The 20,915-nt window shown below is 37.7% G+C and overlaps 1 protein-coding gene across 3 annotated transcripts in view; it reads right to left on the bottom strand.

Annotated features, from left to right (window-relative positions):
- Positions 1-18,883, bottom strand: part of ARMC8 (armadillo repeat containing 8) — a 58,840-nt gene extending 39,957 nt beyond the window's left edge. The window contains exons 1-3 of one of the 3 annotated variants that reach the window (XM_081953856.1): positions 18,465-18,882; positions 16,218-16,294; positions 1,925-1,996 (exon numbers count right to left, since the gene is read on the bottom strand). In XM_081953856.1, the coding sequence (XP_081809982.1) occupies positions 1,925-1,996; positions 16,218-16,294; positions 18,465-18,509 (194 nt within the window). In that variant the 5' untranslated portion in view covers positions 18,510-18,882. Of the gene's footprint in view, positions 1-1,924; positions 1,997-16,217; positions 16,295-18,162; positions 18,217-18,464 lie in introns of those variants that run through there. The other 2 variants (XM_081953858.1, XM_081953857.1) reach the window with 2 other exon arrangements.
- Positions 18,884-20,915: the final 2,032 nt, after the last annotated feature.

The raw sequence follows: 20,915 nt of genomic DNA, 5'->3' as shown, positions 1-20,915 counted from the left end.
ATCTGACACATCAGATTTTAAACAAATGCAAATTAGACCATTTTAAAAAAGTTTTCAGAGTTTATGATGTAATTGATGTAAGTTTAAGGTCAACCCTATTTAAGGTAAACCCTATTTTAAGGTTCAAATAATTATATTATTTCTTCTCCAATATCAGAATAAAATTGCATTTCTGTGGGATGAACAAAGAAAGTACTGGATAGCTGCATCTGGTTTGTGGATTATCTGGACAATAAGGTAACCTAAATCTCAAAATAGTGTTGTTTTGCCTAGAGGTAACAGTTAAAGAGCACATTGTGAGTAAACCAGGTCTATTATATACTTTAGTCATAATTATTAATGCTGACATTTTAATTCTGCTGACAAAGCAAAAGCAAAAAACATATTTGGTACAAATCGAGGGGGGAAACCCACATTGTTCAGGTGGTACTCAAGTTGTGATAGCAATTGGGATCAGAATTTCCATTGTCAAGAAATGTGGCCATAAAACATTACATCATGCTTAGTGATGGCAATCCCAACAACCCCAAGACCACACAAGTCTTTAAGCGACAACCTCATGAGACATAAAAAGGAGAAGAGATTCGGTCCCAGGCAAGTAAGCCAGCAAATAAATGCTGTGTATGAGAATTGAAAGGGGGGTGGGGGGCGCTGCTGCAGTTCCATGGGCAGGTGCCACAAAGGAGTGCAGGTAACTGGGTTGGTACTATGAAGTATAGGTGGCTCTGCAGGTGTTTTGGGTGGGCAAAAGAGCAGTGGGACAACTTGTGAACCTTCTGTCTACTTCCCCATTGACTTTTGTTTGTGGGAAGATGACTGGGAAGATATAAAAGCTGGTAATGTAACTACAGGGAAACTGTGACTACAGGAACTTCCAGGACCTTTCATAAGTCCCTTTAGTTTAGTGCCATTATAACAGTGGTCACTAAATTAGTGGTCAAAATACAAGGGATATCTGTGATGGAAATAGTCAATAGCCTTATGTTAGTAGTTTATAGTGAGATCCAGTGTCATCTAGTGGCTAAAGCACCAGAGTAGAAACCAGAGAAATGTGAGTTCTAGTTCCACCTTACTTATGAAATCCAGCTGGATAACTTTAGGCTGGGGGGAGGGGGGGTTAAGTTCTACTGGTTGATTTTGGAATGCTTTACAGTAGATCAACAATTAATTCAGAAGCCCATTGTTTTATCAAAAGGAACTAAAGGCTTCTTCCATCAAAAAATTTAAAGTCAAAAACAACAATAGGATGAAAGCATTATAAAAATGGAATTGGAAGTGCTTTTACTTATGGAGATGCAAGATATAAATGAAATAAAAAATAAGAATGGTGTTGAAGAATAGGAGTCTTGTTAACGATTACAAGATTATTGATTTTCAGACCACCTTATAGCAAAAGGTCCTAGGAATATGTAAAAAAATAATATCGACCCACAAATTTACATGAAACAACTTGATACTTTATGTTTACTATGAGAAACTTGGTAACAGGATGTTAGACACTAAACAAATTGTAGAAATTTGCTATAGAAGATTAGTAATTAGGTGACCTGGAAGTTAACCTCACAATTTAAAAAGGAAGAGTAAATTGCTTCTTTTTTTAAATTAAAAGTGTTTTCCTCCAAAATTCTTATATGAAATCTTCATGCAAGTAAGATAGGGAAGAAACAGGTTTAGGCATTTATTTTAGAAGTTTTATTAACCAGTGACTTTTGAACTATTTCCATAGCTTTGAAACAGACATTATTTCCAAATTTTTCAGCACAGATGTATCCATATAAACAATTTTTATAGCAAAGAATCAGATATACTAATCTCAGCTATAGAAAAAAAAATGTAGAGTGTCAGCGACAGTCAGGAAATTAAGTGTCCTTAATGGCTTAATGAGACTGTGAATCAGTGAAAATGAGAGTAGCAGAGGACATACCTTGGAACTGCTCCCAAAACAATCAAGTTGGCTTTTTGTTTGTTGTTTCCAATTACAGCATTTTTCATATCTCTGTAAATCCAGAAAGAGAAAAACCCTAGTAAATTATGCTGAGATACTACTAGCTCAGTTTTGCAGAATGTAGCACCATTTATTTGCTACATCTAAGTACTGAACAGGAAAAAATAACATCCCCATTATTAATATAAATATGTGACATTTCTCTAATACCAGCTATTCAAACAGCAGAAGTGTGCACTTGATCATTCATTACAAAGCCATCTGGCATATAGATCAGATAGCAGTATCAAAGTGTTAAATTAGGATAGAGTTAGATTTAAAAATAAAACATAAAAATCCCAATATGGCCACTATTCCTACTTTACAGTGGCTGCATTTGAGTATGAGGCCAAAAAGAAAGGCTAAAAATTTAATTTGGTTTACTTTACACTGTCATATGGCATTATATTCAATTATAACATCTTTTGTCCTATTATATTGGCAATATCTGAAACACCTAAATTTTTATTTGTAAAGAAAGTTTTTCCTAAATCTACAGTTAAATGTTTTATGTAACTGAAAAGCTGTACCAAGATTAATATGGAGATATTTCAGGCAACTTTAAATGACTAATAATAGGAAATCAATGCAATAAAATTGATTTTAAGAAATCAATGAGCTAATAATTTAAAGAAATGTTGAATCATTATTCTAATGAACACATCAATGTGATGTTAAATTATATTTCAAAAATTTGGAACCTGCCAATTAATCATGTGGCAGCTGCTTTTAAGACTGTTTTACTCCAATGGAGATTCTAATGCTATGATTTAAAACTCTGGATGGAAAACATGCATTCACTTTAATGCCTACATAGTATTTATCAAAGTATTAAGAGAGTCTATTAAATTTTACTCTTATGGCCAATATTGTTTTGGGTTTGTTACTGACATGTGTTCTTGCTTTTTTATTTCCTTTTAACATTTTTTTGTTTGGGCTCCTTCTTTCCTTCTGTTTAATGATTTGAAGCAATAAAAATAATACAGATAGTCTTTGACTTACAACAGTCCATGACCATTTGAGGTTACAATGGCACTGAAAAAAGTGACTTATGATCATTTTTCACATTTATCATGTTGCAGCATCACATGATTTACATTCTCATGATTGACAACTGGTCCATATTTATGGTGGTTACAGTGTCCTGGAGTCATGTGATCATATTTTGAGAACTTCTGGCAAGCAAAGTCAATGGGGAAGCCAGATTCACTTAATAACCGTGTTACTAATTTAAGAACTGCAGTGATTTGCTTAACAAATATGGCAAGAAAAGTCGTCAAATGGGGCAAAACTCACTCAACAAATTTTTCATTTAGAAACATAAATACTGGGCCCAATTGTGGTCGTAATTCAAGGACTACTTGTATTAAAAACTAAATTTGGGAGTAACCATAAACAAAATATTCTTATATATGACTCAGTTACTCCATCTTGGCTCCTCCTGCCAGAGATCACACTGTGCATGCATTGTTTGCAAATTTGAAAGCTGTTTGCTTTCCAAAACTAGCTGCAGTACACTGTTTATGAATCAACCCCAATATTAATTTTCATACAATTCTAAAGAAAGCATGGTCAGAGCCATTTAAAATATGTTTAGCTATCTTTAAAAGCAGTAATAACTAAGAAATAGCAATCAAGCACTGTTTATCAATAAGGTGTTCGTGTTGCAAATGAACAGTCACAATGCAGTTTGCATGAAACATTGAATATTGAGTTGATACATTGTTTGCATTTTTAGGGTAGTCCAAAACCCAGGATTTGCCTATCCTAACTGTAGCTGGACATAAGGTTACAAAAATACTTATTTTCCTTAAGTGATAGAAAACACTGATGAAGCTTAGCTCATTTCATCTTCACTAATACCTATGAGTCAGTACTTCTGAGTAATCACTGGTTTGCTTTTAGAAGTCTTCCTAAATTTCCAATTCACAAAGTGCAAAGCAAAAACAGCTAAAAATCAACCACATTCTCAAATTAAAGTGTTTTCACTTGCTTCCCTCTCCAGCCTTAGCTGAACATCTCATTCTTACTCATGCCAGATAGCACTTTTTGAAGTTCAGCTCCTCTGGGAACACAAGCTAAGAATGCAATGCAAATTTTTAATTTCAAGTTACATATATTCCAATATAAAAAAACATCAGAATATAATTTCAAAAACTATGCGCTATTCAGAAAAAGCACCTATAAGTATCATCTGCCAAACCATTTGTATATAAGGAAAAGGTATGTTGCTGAAACATTCCATCACAGCCTCCACACACACAAAAAGAAAGAAAAATAAATAAATGCCTAATACTGAGGTCCTCCAAAATTGGCGGCTGAGCAGTGGGGCGATCTCCTACTGACAAACCAAAGCTGGCTCTTTAGCAGCGAGTTCCCCAAATTTGAACAGAAGCAACCAGGAATGACTAAAGACAACAATCCTGTACCTGTCTGGAAAGAGGAATCTCGATGGGGCCATCATCTAGACTATATTGTCAATCATTTTAAATTTTATTCCCGTTATTTTCTTGATAAAAATACAGGAATGGTTTACTGGACAGTATGAACTGATGCCTTTGCCACTGTCACATGATCATCTGCTGCCAGCATCTTTCTATGTACGTGCCTGCTTGCATGTTCATGCTCTAGAGCAGTGCTCCCCAACCTTTTTATCGCCGCGGACCGGTAAATGTTTGATAATTTTTCCGTGGCCCGCTTGTTTTGATTTAATTATTTTAATTTAATTGTATTTAAACATTCCTTCAAAATAAAATACAGCTACACCAAAAAATGAATATAAAGTGATTTATTTTATTTAACTCACTAGAATGCCAAATCAATGAGAACCCTGAGCTTGTTTCTTTGCAACGAGATGGTTCCATCTGGGGGTAATAGGAGACAATGACACCCGAAGTGTGTTGCTTATGTCCAGTTTATTCCGTTGTTTTGTTTTGGTTGCTGTCACTGCAGAAAACCCCGCTTCACACAGATAGGTTGTCGGAAATGGCAATAGGGATTTAAGTGCTGTGGTGGCAATCTCAGGGTATTCCGCCATGACTTTAATTCAGAACACCGGCAGAGTTGTTGTCTCGAACGTAGTTGCCAGCGTGCCCCTTTCAATACAGAGATGCCCCAGCATTCCCCCTTTCAATACAGAGATCATCGCGCCATAGTGCTGAGTCTCCTCAATAGCAGAGAACCCCCGCCCCCCCCTCCGTGCACTTATGCCTGAACCTGCACAAACACATTCGACCCAGGAGTTGTTGACCTAAATAAGTGCAATAGGCCTGGGTGAATGAGAGGGCATTCTAATAAAACCACTGCTGCTCCTCTTTCCGTTTGATAGTGCTGAGTCGTCCCCCCCCTCCGTGCACTTATCTTATGGCAGCTTCTCTTCAGTCCCGGCATCTCCAACCTCGAGTCCTCAGTCCTCCCGTGGCGCCTCCTCCTCGGCCAATGGCATGAGGTTTGCCTTTCGGCCAATGGCGTGAGGTTTGCCTTTCGGCCAATCAGGAAGCGGGAGGACCCGCTCCCTGATTGGCCAGGAGGAACATCAGTGTAACAATAGCGAATTTTCATTCGCTATTGTCACACAATGGGGGGCCTTGGGAGGGCGCAATGCTCTGCGCCTCGGCCGCCCGCCACAGTGAAATGATTTGAAGTTCCTCGGGCGGCCCGGTGCCGATTGATCCACGGACCGGCACCAGTCCGCGGCCCGGGGGTTGGGGAACAAGGCTCTAGAGCAGTGTTTCTCAACCTTGTCCACTTGAAGATGTCTGGACTTCAACTCCCAGAATTCCGGGAGTTGAAGTCTAGACATCTTCAGGTGGACAAGGTTGAGAAACACTGCTCTAGAGGATGTGTGTGTGTGTATGTTTGTGTATGTGTATTTTTTATTGATATCTTTAGAGAAAAAATTAAAAAAGTAATGCAAACTATTAGTAAGGAAGAAAAAAAGCAAATGCAAAAGAAAAGAAGAAAAAGGTAAGGAAAATAGAAAAGAAAAAGAACAAAGAAGTGGCTTCCAATATTCTTCACAGCAGTTACGGTATTAATATATTTTAACCTCACTCTAAAGTTCTAACATATTACTTTTTTCCTATAATCTATCCTGTCTATATATCATACTTTATATTGGCACACAGATTCTATGAGAGGCTTCCAATCACCAATAAATATAGATAATACCTTTTCTGTAATCAAAGAAACCAATTTATCCATTTCAACAAAATCTGTTCAACTTCATCAACCCTTCCTCCATAATAGGTAGTGTTGAATCTTTCCATCTTTATGTATATAGTAATCTCTCCATAGTAGTCATATGTTGAAATTCCAAGCTGGCAGGAATAGCCAACACTCCAGAAGATAGGCTTAAGATACAGAAGGACCTTGACAAACTTGAACATTGGGCACTATCTAATAAAATGAAATTCAATGGTGAAAAGAGTAAGGTTCTACATTTAGGCAACAAAAATGGAATGCACAGGTACAGTATAGGTGATACCTTGCTCAGTAGTAGTAACTGTGAAAGGGATCTTGGAGTCCTAGTGGACAACCATTTAAATATGAGCCAGCAGTGTGCAGCAGCTGCCAAAAAAGCCAACACAGTTCTAGGCTGCATCAACAGAGGGATAGAATCAAGATCACGTGAAGTGTTAATACCACTTTATAATGCCTTGGTAAGGCCACACTTGGAATACTGCATTCAGTTCTGGTCGCCACGATGTAAAAAAGATGTGGAGACTCTAGAAAGAGTGCAGAGAAGAGCAACAAAGATGATTAGGGGACTGGAGACTAAAACATATGAAGAACGGTTGCAAGAACTGGGTATGTTTAGCTTAAGAGAAAGAAGGACTAGGGGAGACATGATAGCATTGTTCCAATATCTCAGAGGTTGCCACAAAGAAGAGGGAGTCAAACTATTCTCCAAAGCACCTGAGGGTAGAACAAGAAGCAATGGGTGGAAACTAATCAAGGAGAGAAGCAACTTAGAACTGAGGAGAAATTTCCTGACAGTGAGAACAATTAATCAGTGGAACAGCTTGCCTCCAGAAGTTGTGAATGCCCCAACACTGGAAGTCTTTAAGAGGATGTTGGATAGCCATCTGTCTGAAACGGTATAGGGTTTCCTGCCTAGGCAGGGGGTTGGACTAGAAGACCTCCAAGGTCCCTTCCAACTTTACTATTGTATTATTAAATAATATTGTGTTTTTTTCTAACTATTTATCCATTAGTCCTAAAAGGAAAAGTTCTGTCTTCAATTAACCATTGGTCTTTAAAATTCTCGGTATCAAAATATGCATTTGAATCAAATTATTTACCTTTTTATATGTCCAACAAGCATTATAAAATGTCCCTTCCTATTATTCACATTTCCAACATACATTTGAAGTGCTTTTATACAATCTTTATACATTCTTTGGCATCATGTACCAACAATACACCTTTTTATAACATTTATTTCTGGGATCACAACACAATGTAAATTTCAATCCTTTTAGCCATGTATTTTCCCACTGATCCATCTGCATATTATAATCAAAATTCTTAGTCTACTTTATCATATATTTAACTTATTGTTCCTGTGTTTCAAATGACAACAAAGTTTATATATTTTAGCAGTTACATGTTCATCATCAGTACACAATTGTATTTCAAATTCAGTCTTATTTTCCTCTATATCATGTTATTTTTATCCATTTTAAATCTTTTTGAGAGCTATAAATAGAAAAACCACTGACAACTATATCCTTTTGCTATTGATTGCTATATTGATTTCATTTTAAATTCCCTTTGATGGTTTTCCAGTACGTCCCAGTACATCAACTAAATTTCCAGGTAGGTCTGCCAGTTCTCTTCTATATCATTCCTGAGCTGGTTATCCATAAATATGTTTTTGGGCACCATCTGAGTTTATATCTAATAAGATTTTTAAAGTTTACATTAATTTTAACTTTATCATACCATTAAGGTACTTGTCATCAAAACATCAGGTTGTCACCTAACTGTAAAAGTCTCATTTTTCAGCAATATCCATTCTTTCATCCCTACCAAACAACAAGCAATTAAATACAATTTCAAATCTAATAAATCCAGTTTTCTTTCTTTTGCATTTTGCAACACTTTATATTTAACTTTAACTTTTTTCTCTAATATAAAATTTAGATATATTTATGCCATTGTTTAAATGGTACATTGTTTAAACGGTACATTTAAACAGGTGATCTTTGAAATAAATCCATTCATGGCAAAAGATTCATTTTTATCAAAGATTCTCCCCAAGAGTGACAATTCTTTTTCAATGAATTCCTCAAACATTTTCTGCAACATCCCTGGTGAAATAATCTTATCTGCAAATTGTTCTAGTGATTCTCTGTGTCCTTCCAATTTAGCAGCTTTTCTTCTGGCTGCCAAGGTGAGAAAGTGAAAGTATGTCAATTTCTATGATGAAAGTAAAAGGCAGGCTTCTCCTTGTTTTACTCTTTTATTTATCTCCATCTGCTCTCTGTAGTTACAATCCCACAGCTTAGCTCATGCTATCCGTATCTTCTTTTGTAAAATAGAGCAATTACAGGCAGTTCTCGACTTACAACAGTTCATTTAGCGACTGCTTGAAGTTACAACAGCCCTGGAAAAAAGTGACTGGTAACTGTTTTTCACACTTACGACAATTGCAGCATCCCCGTGGTCATGTGATCAAAATTACTCGGCAACTGGTTCTTATTTATGTCAGTTGCAATGACCCAGGGTCACATGATTACCTTTTACGGCCTTCTGACAAGCAAAATCAATGGGGAAGCCAGATTCACTTAACAATTATGTTACTAATTTAGCAACTGCAGTGATTCATTTAACAACTGTAACAAGAAAGTTCGTAAACTGGAGTAAAACTCACTTAACAAATGTCTCACTTAGCAACAGAAATTTGGATTCAATTATGCTGATAAGTTGAAGATGGTTGTAAGTTGAGGTCTACTGATATTATTATGGAAACATCAGTTACGTTAAGTAAGATGAAAGGTTTCATAATACCAGATACCAATAGAAACCAACATCAGCAGTGTATAAGCAAATAATGTTAAGAATTCCAGAAAAAAATTAAGAACAAAAGTTAAACATATTACCTACACTTTCATAATAATATTACATTGCATATAATTCAACTTAGAACATGGCCAAACTTCAGGTGTTTGCCAACATGGCTGCATTTGCTACATTCTGCAGTCAGGTTTTACAAAGGTTTTCTTGAAAACTAGGACTTATTTCCAGTTTTCGGTAAAATCACACCCATAGCAAACCACTGGCTTGCTTTAACAACCACAGTGTTCGCTTAACAACTCCAGCAGTTACTTAATGCTTGTTGGTAAAAAGAGGTCAAATCAGGTCAATCACATGACCAACCCATTTTATGACTGTCACAATATACCACATAATGGATAAGCTCCATTAGGGTCAAATGTTGAGGACTTCCTGTATCTGTGTGTGTTACAGAAACCAAAATAGAAAAGGATTACATAAAAACGAATTGTGGGTTTCTAGTACAGATGGTCCTTGATTACAACCACTCATTTAGTCACCATTTGAAGTTATAACAGCATTGAAAAAAGTGACTTATGATTTTTCCCACACTTACGACCATTGAAGTATCCCCATAGTTACATGATCAAAATTCAGGTGTTACACAACTGGCATGTGTTTATGACAGCTGTACTTTCAAGGTCAATAGGGAAAGCTGGAGTCACTTAATAACATGATTCAACTAACAATTGCAGGGCTCTGATTAACAATTAGCAAAAAAAGGTCATAAAATGGGGCAAGACTCTCTTAACAACGATCTTGCTAACAATAAAATGTTGGGCTCAATTGTGGTCATAAGTTGAGAACTACCTGCACTAGAGTATAGCTTTGTAAATAAAGTCACACATTTTGGACATTTTTAAATGAAATCTTCCTTACATGAAGTACAGGTAATATTTTGTAGATGATACTTACAGGAGTATTATTTTACAAACTGTTCTCAACAATGGTTCTATCAAAATAAATGGTCTCAAAACAGACTCAGAGGCGTCAATGGCAACTGCAAAGGGCTGATTAGCAATGTCTACCATGTTTGCAAATGAAAACAGATATTATAAAAATAATATACAATAAAGAGTGGGTGTGCTAAGTAATACTGAGCAACAGAAATTATCTCTTGTTGTAATTATACTACAGTATGTCTAATTACAAAAATGATTGGCATGGCCAGAGAAGAGAGGAGAGGAGAAAATACTTAATTTGGCCAAATGTTATTAGACACACAAGGAATTTGTCTCCAGTGCAGGAACTCTCAGTATACATGCAAAACAACAGAGTAATAATAATCACAATAATGATGCCAATAACAAAAGATAGTAGAAAATACTACATGGATGGATTGGTGTGTGTGTGTGTGTGTGTGTGTGTGTGAGAGAGAGAGAGAGAGAGAGAGAGAGAGAGAGAGAGAATGAATGAATGACATTACAGTGGGAATTAGGTGTTCATCAGAATGATGGCATTAAGGAAAAACTGTCTCTGTATCTAATTGGTTTGGGATGCAATGCCCTGTAGCAGCTTCCTGCGGAGTTGAAACAGTTTATGTCCAGGATGTGAGGGGTCTTTCTCAGACCCCCTGACCTATGCAATATAGAGGTCCTCAATGGAAGGCCTTCCATGCTGGTTGCAATTGTTTTTTCTGCATTTCTAACTATCCACTAAGTCTGTACTTGTCCTGTTTGGTTGCTGTAGCAAACCAGTTAGTTATAGAGGTACAAATGACAGGCTCAATAATTAATCTGTATTATTAACAGCTTCTGGGGCAGTCTGAACTTTCTGAGTTGACACAGGGAAAATATTCTTTATTGTGCCTTTTTAATGATAGTTCTAATGTTAAGTTTCCATTTCAAAATCCTGGGAGATTATGCAACCCAAAACTTGAAAACTCTATTCTTGATACTATGTTATCTAATATAGTAAGAGGTAGTGAGTAGGAGTGTTCCTCCTAAATTCCACTAATATCATTACAGTTTTAGGAGTGTTCAGCTCCAGATTGTTCTGGCTTTACCACAGGCTAGTTGTTCAGTCTCCTGTTGATATGCAGACTCATCACCATCTCAAATGAAACCAATGACTGTGGTACCATCTGCAAAGGTCAGTACTTTAAATGATGGATCCTTTGAGATACAATCATTTGTATAGAGAGAAGAGAGTAATGAAGAGAGCACACAGCCCTGAGGGAACCTGTGCTAATTGTTTGGGTATTCAATGTGATTTTCCCTAGCTTCACCTGTTGCTTTCTATCTGTCAGAAAGCTTATAATCCAGGGAGAGCTAGCTGAATCAGTTTAGAGTGAAGAATTTCTGGAATGAAAGTAATGAATGCCGAGCTAAAGTCTACAAAGAGGACCTGTGTATAAGTCTCTGGGGATATAAGATGTTGCAAGATGTAGTGCTGTGCCATATTGACAGCATCATCTGCCAATCTATTTGCACAATAGCCAAACTTCAAGAGGTCTAACAGTGGATCTGTCATGATTTTCAGGTGGGCCAGCACTAACCTTTCAAAGGTTTTCATAACTACAGATATCAGAGCATCTGGTCTGCAGTCATCCCAAGATGGAGGGCTTCTTGGGAATCAGGATGATTGTAGAGCAATCGAAGCAAGAAGGAATATAATAAATCTCCAGTGATTTATTAAAGATGCAGATAAAGATTGGAGCCAGTTGATCAGCGCAGACTTTTAAGCAAAAAGTAGTTACTCCATCTGGGCCTGGTGCTTTTCCAATCTTTTGTTTATAACAATGGTCCCCAACCTTTTTGGGTTTGTGACTGGCGGCAGCAGCACGGGAGTAGAGGATGGTTGCATGCACACAATCTAATCCTCCTCAAATAATGCTTTGCAAGTTTGCCCACCGCTTGCGCAGCACAGCTCCCCACGAGCCACGGACCCATAGTGGACCATGGCCTGGGCACTGGAGATCCCTGGTCCATAAAATACATCTTATAAATTTTTTTCTAGGATCACCAGTGGTTGGGCATTCAGAGGGATGAAGATAGGTGCAGGAGATTTGGCTATTGTTGGTATTTCTGAGATGGGGAGGGTAACAATAGTTGACAGTGATTTCCTCTCAAACCTACAGTATAGCACATTCAGGTAATCTACTAGTTGCCCAGATTCTGAGATTTATAATTCAAATCCACACATAGCCACAAAACTCATTGGGTGACCTTGAATTAATAAGGATAACCAGCTCCTGGCAACCTAGTAGTTTGAAAGCACGCAAATGCAAATAAATAGGTACCACTTTGGTGGAAAAATAACAGTGTTCCGTGCACCTCAACATAGTTATGTTGGCCACATGACCACGAAAATGTCTTCAGACAATGCTGGCTCCCTCAGGGAAGAAACGAAGATGAGCACTGCCCCTTAGGTTTGGACACGGTTGGGAAACACTTATCTTTTATCTTCAATAGTTTTTGTTTTGAGCCACATATACTGCCTTTAACTTATTGAAAGAATGTTGGGATAAAGCTAAAATATCGTTCCCAATATAATTCCATTATTAACTGTTCCTCATGTTAGTTATCCCCATCTATGTATAAACTCATTTGATTATTATTTTTTAAAATAAATCAGGCATAATCAGTCTCTCAAACAAAATATTTTCCAAGTTTAGAAAATATAGTGGCGCTGCCCACTCTACATGTGTATATATTCAATTTCTGAAATGAATTTCAAACTGTCATAGAATATTCATACCTGATAAACTCAAAACATTAGAGATCTATTGCAAATATATCAGTCCCAGTTGTGAATGTTGAAAGTAATCTTAAATGTGACTACAGCTAGCCCAATGCTAACTCCAAAGTTTCTTAGGAAAGGATTTTTTTTTTTAAATGATTCCCTTTACCTTAGAAGAATGGCTTCATTTTTTATATCCTAAAAACACTAGACATAGCAACAATATAAATGAAATAGCCGGTTCTTTTGCAATTCAACTATGCCAAAAGTATTATGAAACGAAACTCATAGGTCGTCTTCTTTGAAGTAATTACTTGTTCAGAACTAAAACCTCTTCTTTTGTATTATTGCGATTCTTTTCCCCAGAATTCTCCTTGGGAGATAGGAATTCCAAAATAATATCCTCATGAGAAATTCTAATAATATCGTAGGTCACAACACCATATATTCATACCAATATCCATGCATACAGACTGTAAAACACAAAATTAGGGCAAGTTACAATCTTCTTATTGTTGAAATACATGTTTGGGAATTAGAACATAAATCGTATGGTTCAGTTAGAAATTCATAGGGTTTTCAACATAGGTTTGTAGTAGACAATTATTGTCAAAGTATATGGAACTCATTGGTATAGTAAGGGATTTCTTGTAGCTATTTCACATACAAGAAGCCAATAATTCTTTGGAATAACTAATGGAATTGTTATTCAATACTAGAACATCAACTCAATATCTGATTTCCAGAAAAAAAATATTCATTTTTATCCAAAAAGAGAACCAGCATATTTTCCTCGTTATAGGAAAACTGACAGAAAATGTGTTAAATACAAACAAAATACCCTATGAATTGTCCAGCTACCTTACTATGTTAAAGTTATCAACTGCAGGAGAAACCAATCCTAGAAATTCTCATATTGCCAATAAATGTTTACATATAGTGGGGCAAAAAAGTATTTAGTCAACCACCAATTGTGCAAGCTCTCCCACTTAAAAAGATGAGAGAGGCCTGTAATTGGCATCATAGGTAGACCTCAACTGTGAGAGACAAAATGTAAAAAAAAAGACCAAACAATCACATTGGCTGATTTGGAAATAATTTATTTGCAAATTATGGTGGAAAATAAGTATTTGGTCACCTACAAACAAGCAAGATTTCTGGCTCTCACAGACCTGTACCTTCTTCTTTAGGAGGCTCCTCTGTCCTGCACTCATTACCTGTATCAATGGCACCCGTTCGAACTTGTCATCAGTATAAAAGACACCTGTCCACAACCTCAAACAGTCACACTCCAAACTCCACTATGGTGAAGACCAAAGAGCTGTCAAAGGACACCAGAAACAAAATTGTAGACCTGCACCAGGCTGGGAAGACTGAACCTGCAATAGGCAAGCAGCTTGGTGTGAACAAATCAATTGTGGGAGCAATAATTAGAAAATGGAAGACATACAAGACCACTGATAATCTCCTTCGATCTGGGGCTCCACGCAAGATCTCACCCCGTGGGCTCAAAATGATCCCAAGAACGGTGAGCAAAAATCCCAGGATCACACGGGGGGACCTAGTGAATGACCTGCAGAGAGCTGGGACCAACGTAACAAAGGCTACCATCAGTAACACACTATGCCGCCAGGGACTCAGATCCTGCAGTGCCAGACGTGTCCCCCTGCTTAAGTCAGTCCATGTCCGGGCCCATCTGAAGTTTGCTAGAGAGCATTTGAATGATCCAGAAGAGGATTGGGAGAATGTCATATGGTCAGATGAAACCAAAATAGAACTGTTTGGTAGAAACACAACTCGTCGTGTTTGGAGGAGAGAGAATGCTGAGTTGCATCCAAAGAACACCATACCTACTGTGAAGCACAGGGGTGGCAACATCATGCTTTGGGGCTGTTTCTCTGCAAAGGGACTAGGACGACTGATCCGTGTACAGGACAGAATGAATGGGGCCATGTATTGTGAGATTTTGAGTGCAAACCTCCTTCCATCAGCAAGGGCATTGAAGATGAAACGTGGCTGGGTCTTTCAACATGACAATGATTCCAAACATACTGCCCGGGCAATGAAGGAGTAGCTTCGTAAGAAGGTCCTGGAGTGGCCTAGCCAGTCTCCAGATCTCAACCCCATAGAAAACCTTTGGAGGGAGTTGAAAGTCCGTGTTGCCCAGCGACAGCCCCAAAACATCACTGCTTTAGAGGAGATCTGCATGGAGGAATGGGCCAACATACCAGCAACAGTGTGTGCCAACCTTGTGAAGACTTACAGAAAACGTTTGACCTCTGTCATTGCCAACAAAAGATATATAACGAAATATTGAGATGAACTTTTGATACTGACCAAATACTTATTTTCCAGCATAATTTGCAAATAAATTATTTCCAAATCAGCCAATGTGATTGTTTGGTCTTTTTTTTTACATTTTGTCTCTCACAGTTGAGGTCTACCTATGATGCCAATTACAGGCCTCTCTCATCTTTTTAAGTGGGAGAACTTGCACAATTGGTGGTTGACTAAATACTTTTTTGCCCCACTGTATTTACGTAGAAATCTATGTAACTGTCTATATTAACCACAAAACAGGGCCAAAGTAAAAATTCTCTTTTAATTGTACTTTTAACTACCACTTAAGTAAATTAATTAATCCCAATCTGTATATTCCAATTGTTTTCTCTCTCAGGTACAATACAAAAATATAAAAGCACACCGGAACATGGTTTTTTATCCTTGCTGTCTTTATTTGCCCTATTCAGAATTACTCCTTGTTCACCTTATCAAAACAATGACACAGACCAATTCAGAAACACATATTAGATTAAATGAACTTGGCTGAGGTCAGATAGGACATACTGGAAGTGCTTGAACCAAAATCAAGCATACTTTCTGAAATTCATGTTTTTTGTAGCCGCTGTTATGATTATCATGACATTAGAATCTACACATAATGTACTGTGGTTAAACAGAAACTTCAAACAATATTCTTATAACCACAGATGAGTTTTATTGTAATCAAGTTGCATTATGGTTTTAATACATCTGAATTCTAATAATTTATATATCAGATGCTCATTTTTCAATTGTTAAGATAAATATATGCATAATTATATATTCATGATTCAATTTAAGATATGTATTACTTTTCGTTTAAATTTGTAATAACTAGCAAAAGTATCTTAATTTGTATCTTTCAAAACACTGGGGAATTTTCATCAGATGCAAAGGGGAATACTGTGCAGGCAGGAAAAATACATTACTATCAGATTTATAAAATGCCACCAAGATTTAGGCATGATTTAGAAATCAAACCAAAAATACTGAAACTGCCAGGCATGGAAAGATTTATATTATGTTAACGAAGAATAATAACTGAGCATATTTCATTAGTAATGCCTCAAAAACAAAGCTGTTGTTGAAGTATAAAAAGCAAGTAATGAAAATGATTCAAACAAAGCTAAGAATGTAAAGACACAATAGCAAAAAAAATTGTACTACTTACATGACACCCTGAAGTACGTTTTGAGGATCAGGATCAAATAATCTGTCAACATAATGACGGCTACTTGCTGTAACTTCCTGTAAGGAAATACATTTGAGGTCTATCAGTGATATACATTTTTACACATTCAAGAAAGCAAGACTATGAAGCAGTAATATTTATTTGTAACAGTGCATTATAGTGATCTACCTAAAAGTGACAAGGTTATGAATGAGTGAGTGAAAGTAAAGCTTCCTGATCCAGGAAGGACATACCGTATATGGCATTCAATATATAATTGTGCAAAGGCAATTATGGCTACAGCCTCTACCTGCTATTTCAACCAGGACTCCTGAGTCTAGGAGGACTCCAAGTTGTAGGTCATCTGATGATATATCTCATCCAGAGTAAAACAAAAACAAAAACCCTATCTCTGGACTCAATCATTTTCCAAATCAAAAGCCATTCTGTTTGGGTAGAATTTAGTCTGCTAATTTATAATTAGTCTGCTAATTTTCCAATTAGTAATTCTATTATTTCTCCAACACAGGACCAGATTCTTCTGTCATTTTTTTCCTTTGCCCGATAAAAATACGTTTTGATGTATAAATGCACCTACCCTCAAAACCAAAAGTAATTATGGGGAGCTATTAAAGATATTATGCGATATCAGTCAAATGTATCATCCACTACATTACAATGTTCTTCAACTGCTGACATTACAGATTTGAAATAATATTTCAAATAAAGCTAGTATTTTAGCACTTAATGTTATTATTTAGGGATTTAAGACAGCTTCTTATAGGGATGTTGCCAAATCCATATACTACATGATAAATCAAACTTTCATTCTGCTTCTAGGTAAAAATATAAAGATGCAAATGATATGATTTCAATAATGATTTCAATATGGATGGTATACTATTGTTTCATGGATGATCAAGAACAACAAAACCCATTCCTGATATCAGTTCATTAAATGAAGTTTTCCTTAGAGTTCCATATTTAGAAACTTGCCTACAATTTTTTAACACAAAGAACAATTCTACAATCATACAGACACACATATACAAAACACTGGTTTGTTGCAGAAATATTGTCCATAGTACAATTTTTTTCTTTCTTTCTTCAATGGATGTTAGGTGTAAAAACAATACACAGACACAATATTCCCATACCTCCTATAGCCCTTTCCAACTGGAATATATCCAAGTTACAAGATAATAGATTTTGCAAAGACAGAATCCCAACAAAATCATGTTTAAAAGAACACATTCCTTGAATGTTCTTTACACAGATACAGCCATATTTATAAGTGACACTGAAGTAGCTATAACAGTATAAATCTCCTCCCTACAGCACTACAGAAAGTGGAAATGTTAACAATGTTAACAGCAAATAGACTGGCTAGACAAGAGTTATGTGACTTATGTGTATCAGAATGGAATATACTTTTTAGTGCCTATACTCACTCTGTGTGTGTGTGGTGTGTGCGCGTGAATATTAAAAACTTAACTCAATGCAACTTCACTGTAACCTGCTATAAAAAAAGAACTATACAATTAACAGCTGAGCAAAATAGGAAACTACAGCAGGTGGAACTTGCAACTGCTGTAACTTTTTTTCTAAAAGTCTATTAAAGGAAAAGAAATCTGCTTTCCAGAATGCCCCTCTTGTGTTCAGATTCAACATTAGGAAATAAATCGGGCATTTAAAAAAATTAAATCTAAAACTAAATCCATTACTTATACGTGTTTTCCCTAATTAAAAACAGTCCGAACATCTAGGGAAAAGCGCAACAGAAAAAATTGCCTCCAAATCTACGGATACAAGAGAGCTACAGCTCCTTATCCCCGTGTCATCTTAACGCAGAAAATAATGCAGCGGGGCTTATTTGATTTGATTTCCTCCAGAGGGGGAAAAAAAATCCAGCAGTTGGGACATCCCCAAATCTCCCCAAGCCCACCTCAAAGCGAAAAGAAGCAGCCAAGGCTACTCCTACTCCTATCGTAGCTGCAAGGAGAGAAGAAAAAAAAAGGGGGGGAAACAAGACAAGCTTCCGGGAGGGCGGGACTCGCTATGAACAACCTAAGATAGGTAGCAGTCCTTCGCTCGCCCTGCCGGACACGAGAGGACCAAGCCCGCTTCTCCCAGCCCAGTCAAGAGAGAGAAAAAGACCGCCAAACGGAAGCCCTAATGCGGCTGACTTCCTTCACCAGGAAGCAGAAGCGCCAGCCTTTGCCGTTGCTGGTCCGGGCCTGCACTTACCGACAGGATACTCATGCGGAGTGGCGTCTCCAGCACACACGCCATCTTGACGCACGCCAACGGCACGAGCCGTTCAACCCCACGCAGGAGCTGGTGCCAGGACCGCTGCGATGACTGTTAGTGCTGCTCTTGCTGCTGCTGCTGCTGCTGCCGCCTCCTCCAAGCGCACCCACATCGCCGGGGGAGATACAAGGAAGGAAGGAAGGAAGCAACTACATCCCGTCAGTTGAAATAGCGAATGGGAAAGGGGGGCGAAAAAAACACAGTTTCTCCGGCAGCGAGCAACACGCATGCGTGGCGAGGACTTGTTGAAGGGAGGGAGGGATTATTTCCGGAAGTAGGTAATTTACTCCCACCTGCTTATAGAACATCAGGATGAAAAGAAACGTGAAACGGGAGGCGCCAACTCGACTTTCGGATGTTTGGGCGTTGAGCCAATTTTTTTTTTTGGGGGGGGGGGGATAGCGAGAGACGCCGGCGTGCGCATGCGTAACGGTAAAACCACCTGTCAGAATTTGTCCTTGGCGAAAGTGAACGGGAGAAACAGAATTCGAGTGCTTGGTGTTGGTACGCCATCTATTGACAATTATGTTTTAGAGACATACGCTTCTTAACGCGATTGAGGAAAAATTGCACATCACGGGTGTGTAATTATGTTAAAGTATTTAGAAACAAAGTTTAGCATTGCAGTGGGATGGAACACAGGAATAGAAGACTGAAAGTATTTTAAAAAAACAAATTTCTAAATATGTGCTTAAAATAGCAGCAAGAGAATGCTCTGATGTGTTGTTTGCATAACACCTATCGTACAAAACCTACCCCAAAATACCAAAAGAGAGAGTGTTTAAACAATTGTTTTATTTTTCCAAAGCTGTGAGACTATACTAGTCTGCTGTATCCAAATGTCTTGGGAGCAAGAATACAAAGTTACAAAAGTATTAAATTATTATAGCTTCCCACTCCCACAATCTGATTAGCTTACAAATACAAAACAATAAAAACAGTTTAAAACATACAAGCCCACAAGCAGTTCAGACTAAAACAATAAACAGTAACAAATTAAACTAAATAGAGGCCATACAAATATATCAACTGAAGATATGAAAGCAAAGGGAGTTTACTTTTTAGAATTCTAGGCATGTCCATATCTCTTGTGGATGCTGTTCCAGAGGGGCCATGACAGAGAAGACACACTTTACTTATTTATTTAGAATATGGACTTGCTGTGTGTGTGTGTGTAAGTGTAAGTGATGGCTCCTGGGCCAGATGTATCACATGCAGGCCACGCCTACCCCAGCTCCACGAAAGGAAAAAACATCACAATGCGTCATGTGACAGGAACGTGACACCACAAGTTTGACACCCATGATCTAGGCCATCTAACCATTGACATGCATTATTTATACGAGAGAAAAAATCAGCTACTGGACTAGTATATGCCCTCAGGTTACATCCAGTCACAATGTGATCTATAGTTTGATATGGGATGCCACAGTCATGTTGAGAGGAGGATGCCCCATTTATACAGTGAGTTCTGACAGATGCTGTATCAAGTGCAAATCCTATTCAGGATTGTCCATTGCTGGTGTTCATTGCTGTCAAATACCTGGCAACAAAAGTCCTATAGGATGACAATATTTAATAGAAGAAATCTAAAGTATACCTACTCTAGGTATATTCTTTGTACCAACAGAGAGAAACAGTTGGAGAGAGGTAGGCTATCAAATATCTAGGCCCTAGGTCATAAAGGATTTATCGGTAATGACCAACACCTTGAATTGCACCTGAAATCTGTCTAGCAACTAAGTTACAGCTCACATAGCAGTAGTGACATGTGGAATATACCGGGAGGTACTCGTTACCAATTGTGCAACTGCATTTTGTAGCAGCTGCAACTTCTGGATGGCCTTCAAGCCCCAGGTAGACCACATGGCAGTGATCCAATTGTAAGGTGATCAGAATTAGAGTAACTGTCTGAAGGGCTTCCTGGTCCAGAAAAGGATGCAACAGAATGATTATGCAAAGTCCACCTTGGTCACAGCTGACACCTGCTCTTTGAAAACCACCACAGCCACTCAGCTTGGAAAGGATTGAGCTAAAGTCTGTTCTGCCCCATCCAGACCTGAACAGTCTTCAGACACTGATTATTATCACAGACTGGGTGTGGGCTATAAAACCTGATATCATTCGTATGCTGATGATACCAAAACCCTTAGCCATCAGTTTCATATATATATTAAATTGGAAAGCGAAGAGTGTCAACTCCTGACACACCCCACAAACAAAGAACACAGGCACAACAAGTGAAACAGTACAACACAGTGCCTTCCACTCCCAAGCAGTCCAGAATAATATTGTGGTGGATGGTATCAAAAGCCACTGAGAAATGAAGGAATACGAAGATGGATGCACTCCATCCAAGCTCTTATATAGACTTGATGAAAGACAGTT

Source organism: Natrix helvetica (genome assembly GCF_964273705.1).
Source record: "Natrix helvetica genome assembly, chromosome: 5".
NCBI classification, from domain to species: Eukaryota; Metazoa; Chordata; class Lepidosauria; order Squamata; family Natricidae; genus Natrix; species Natrix helvetica.
This window is presented reverse-complemented; position numbering and strand designations above follow the sequence as displayed.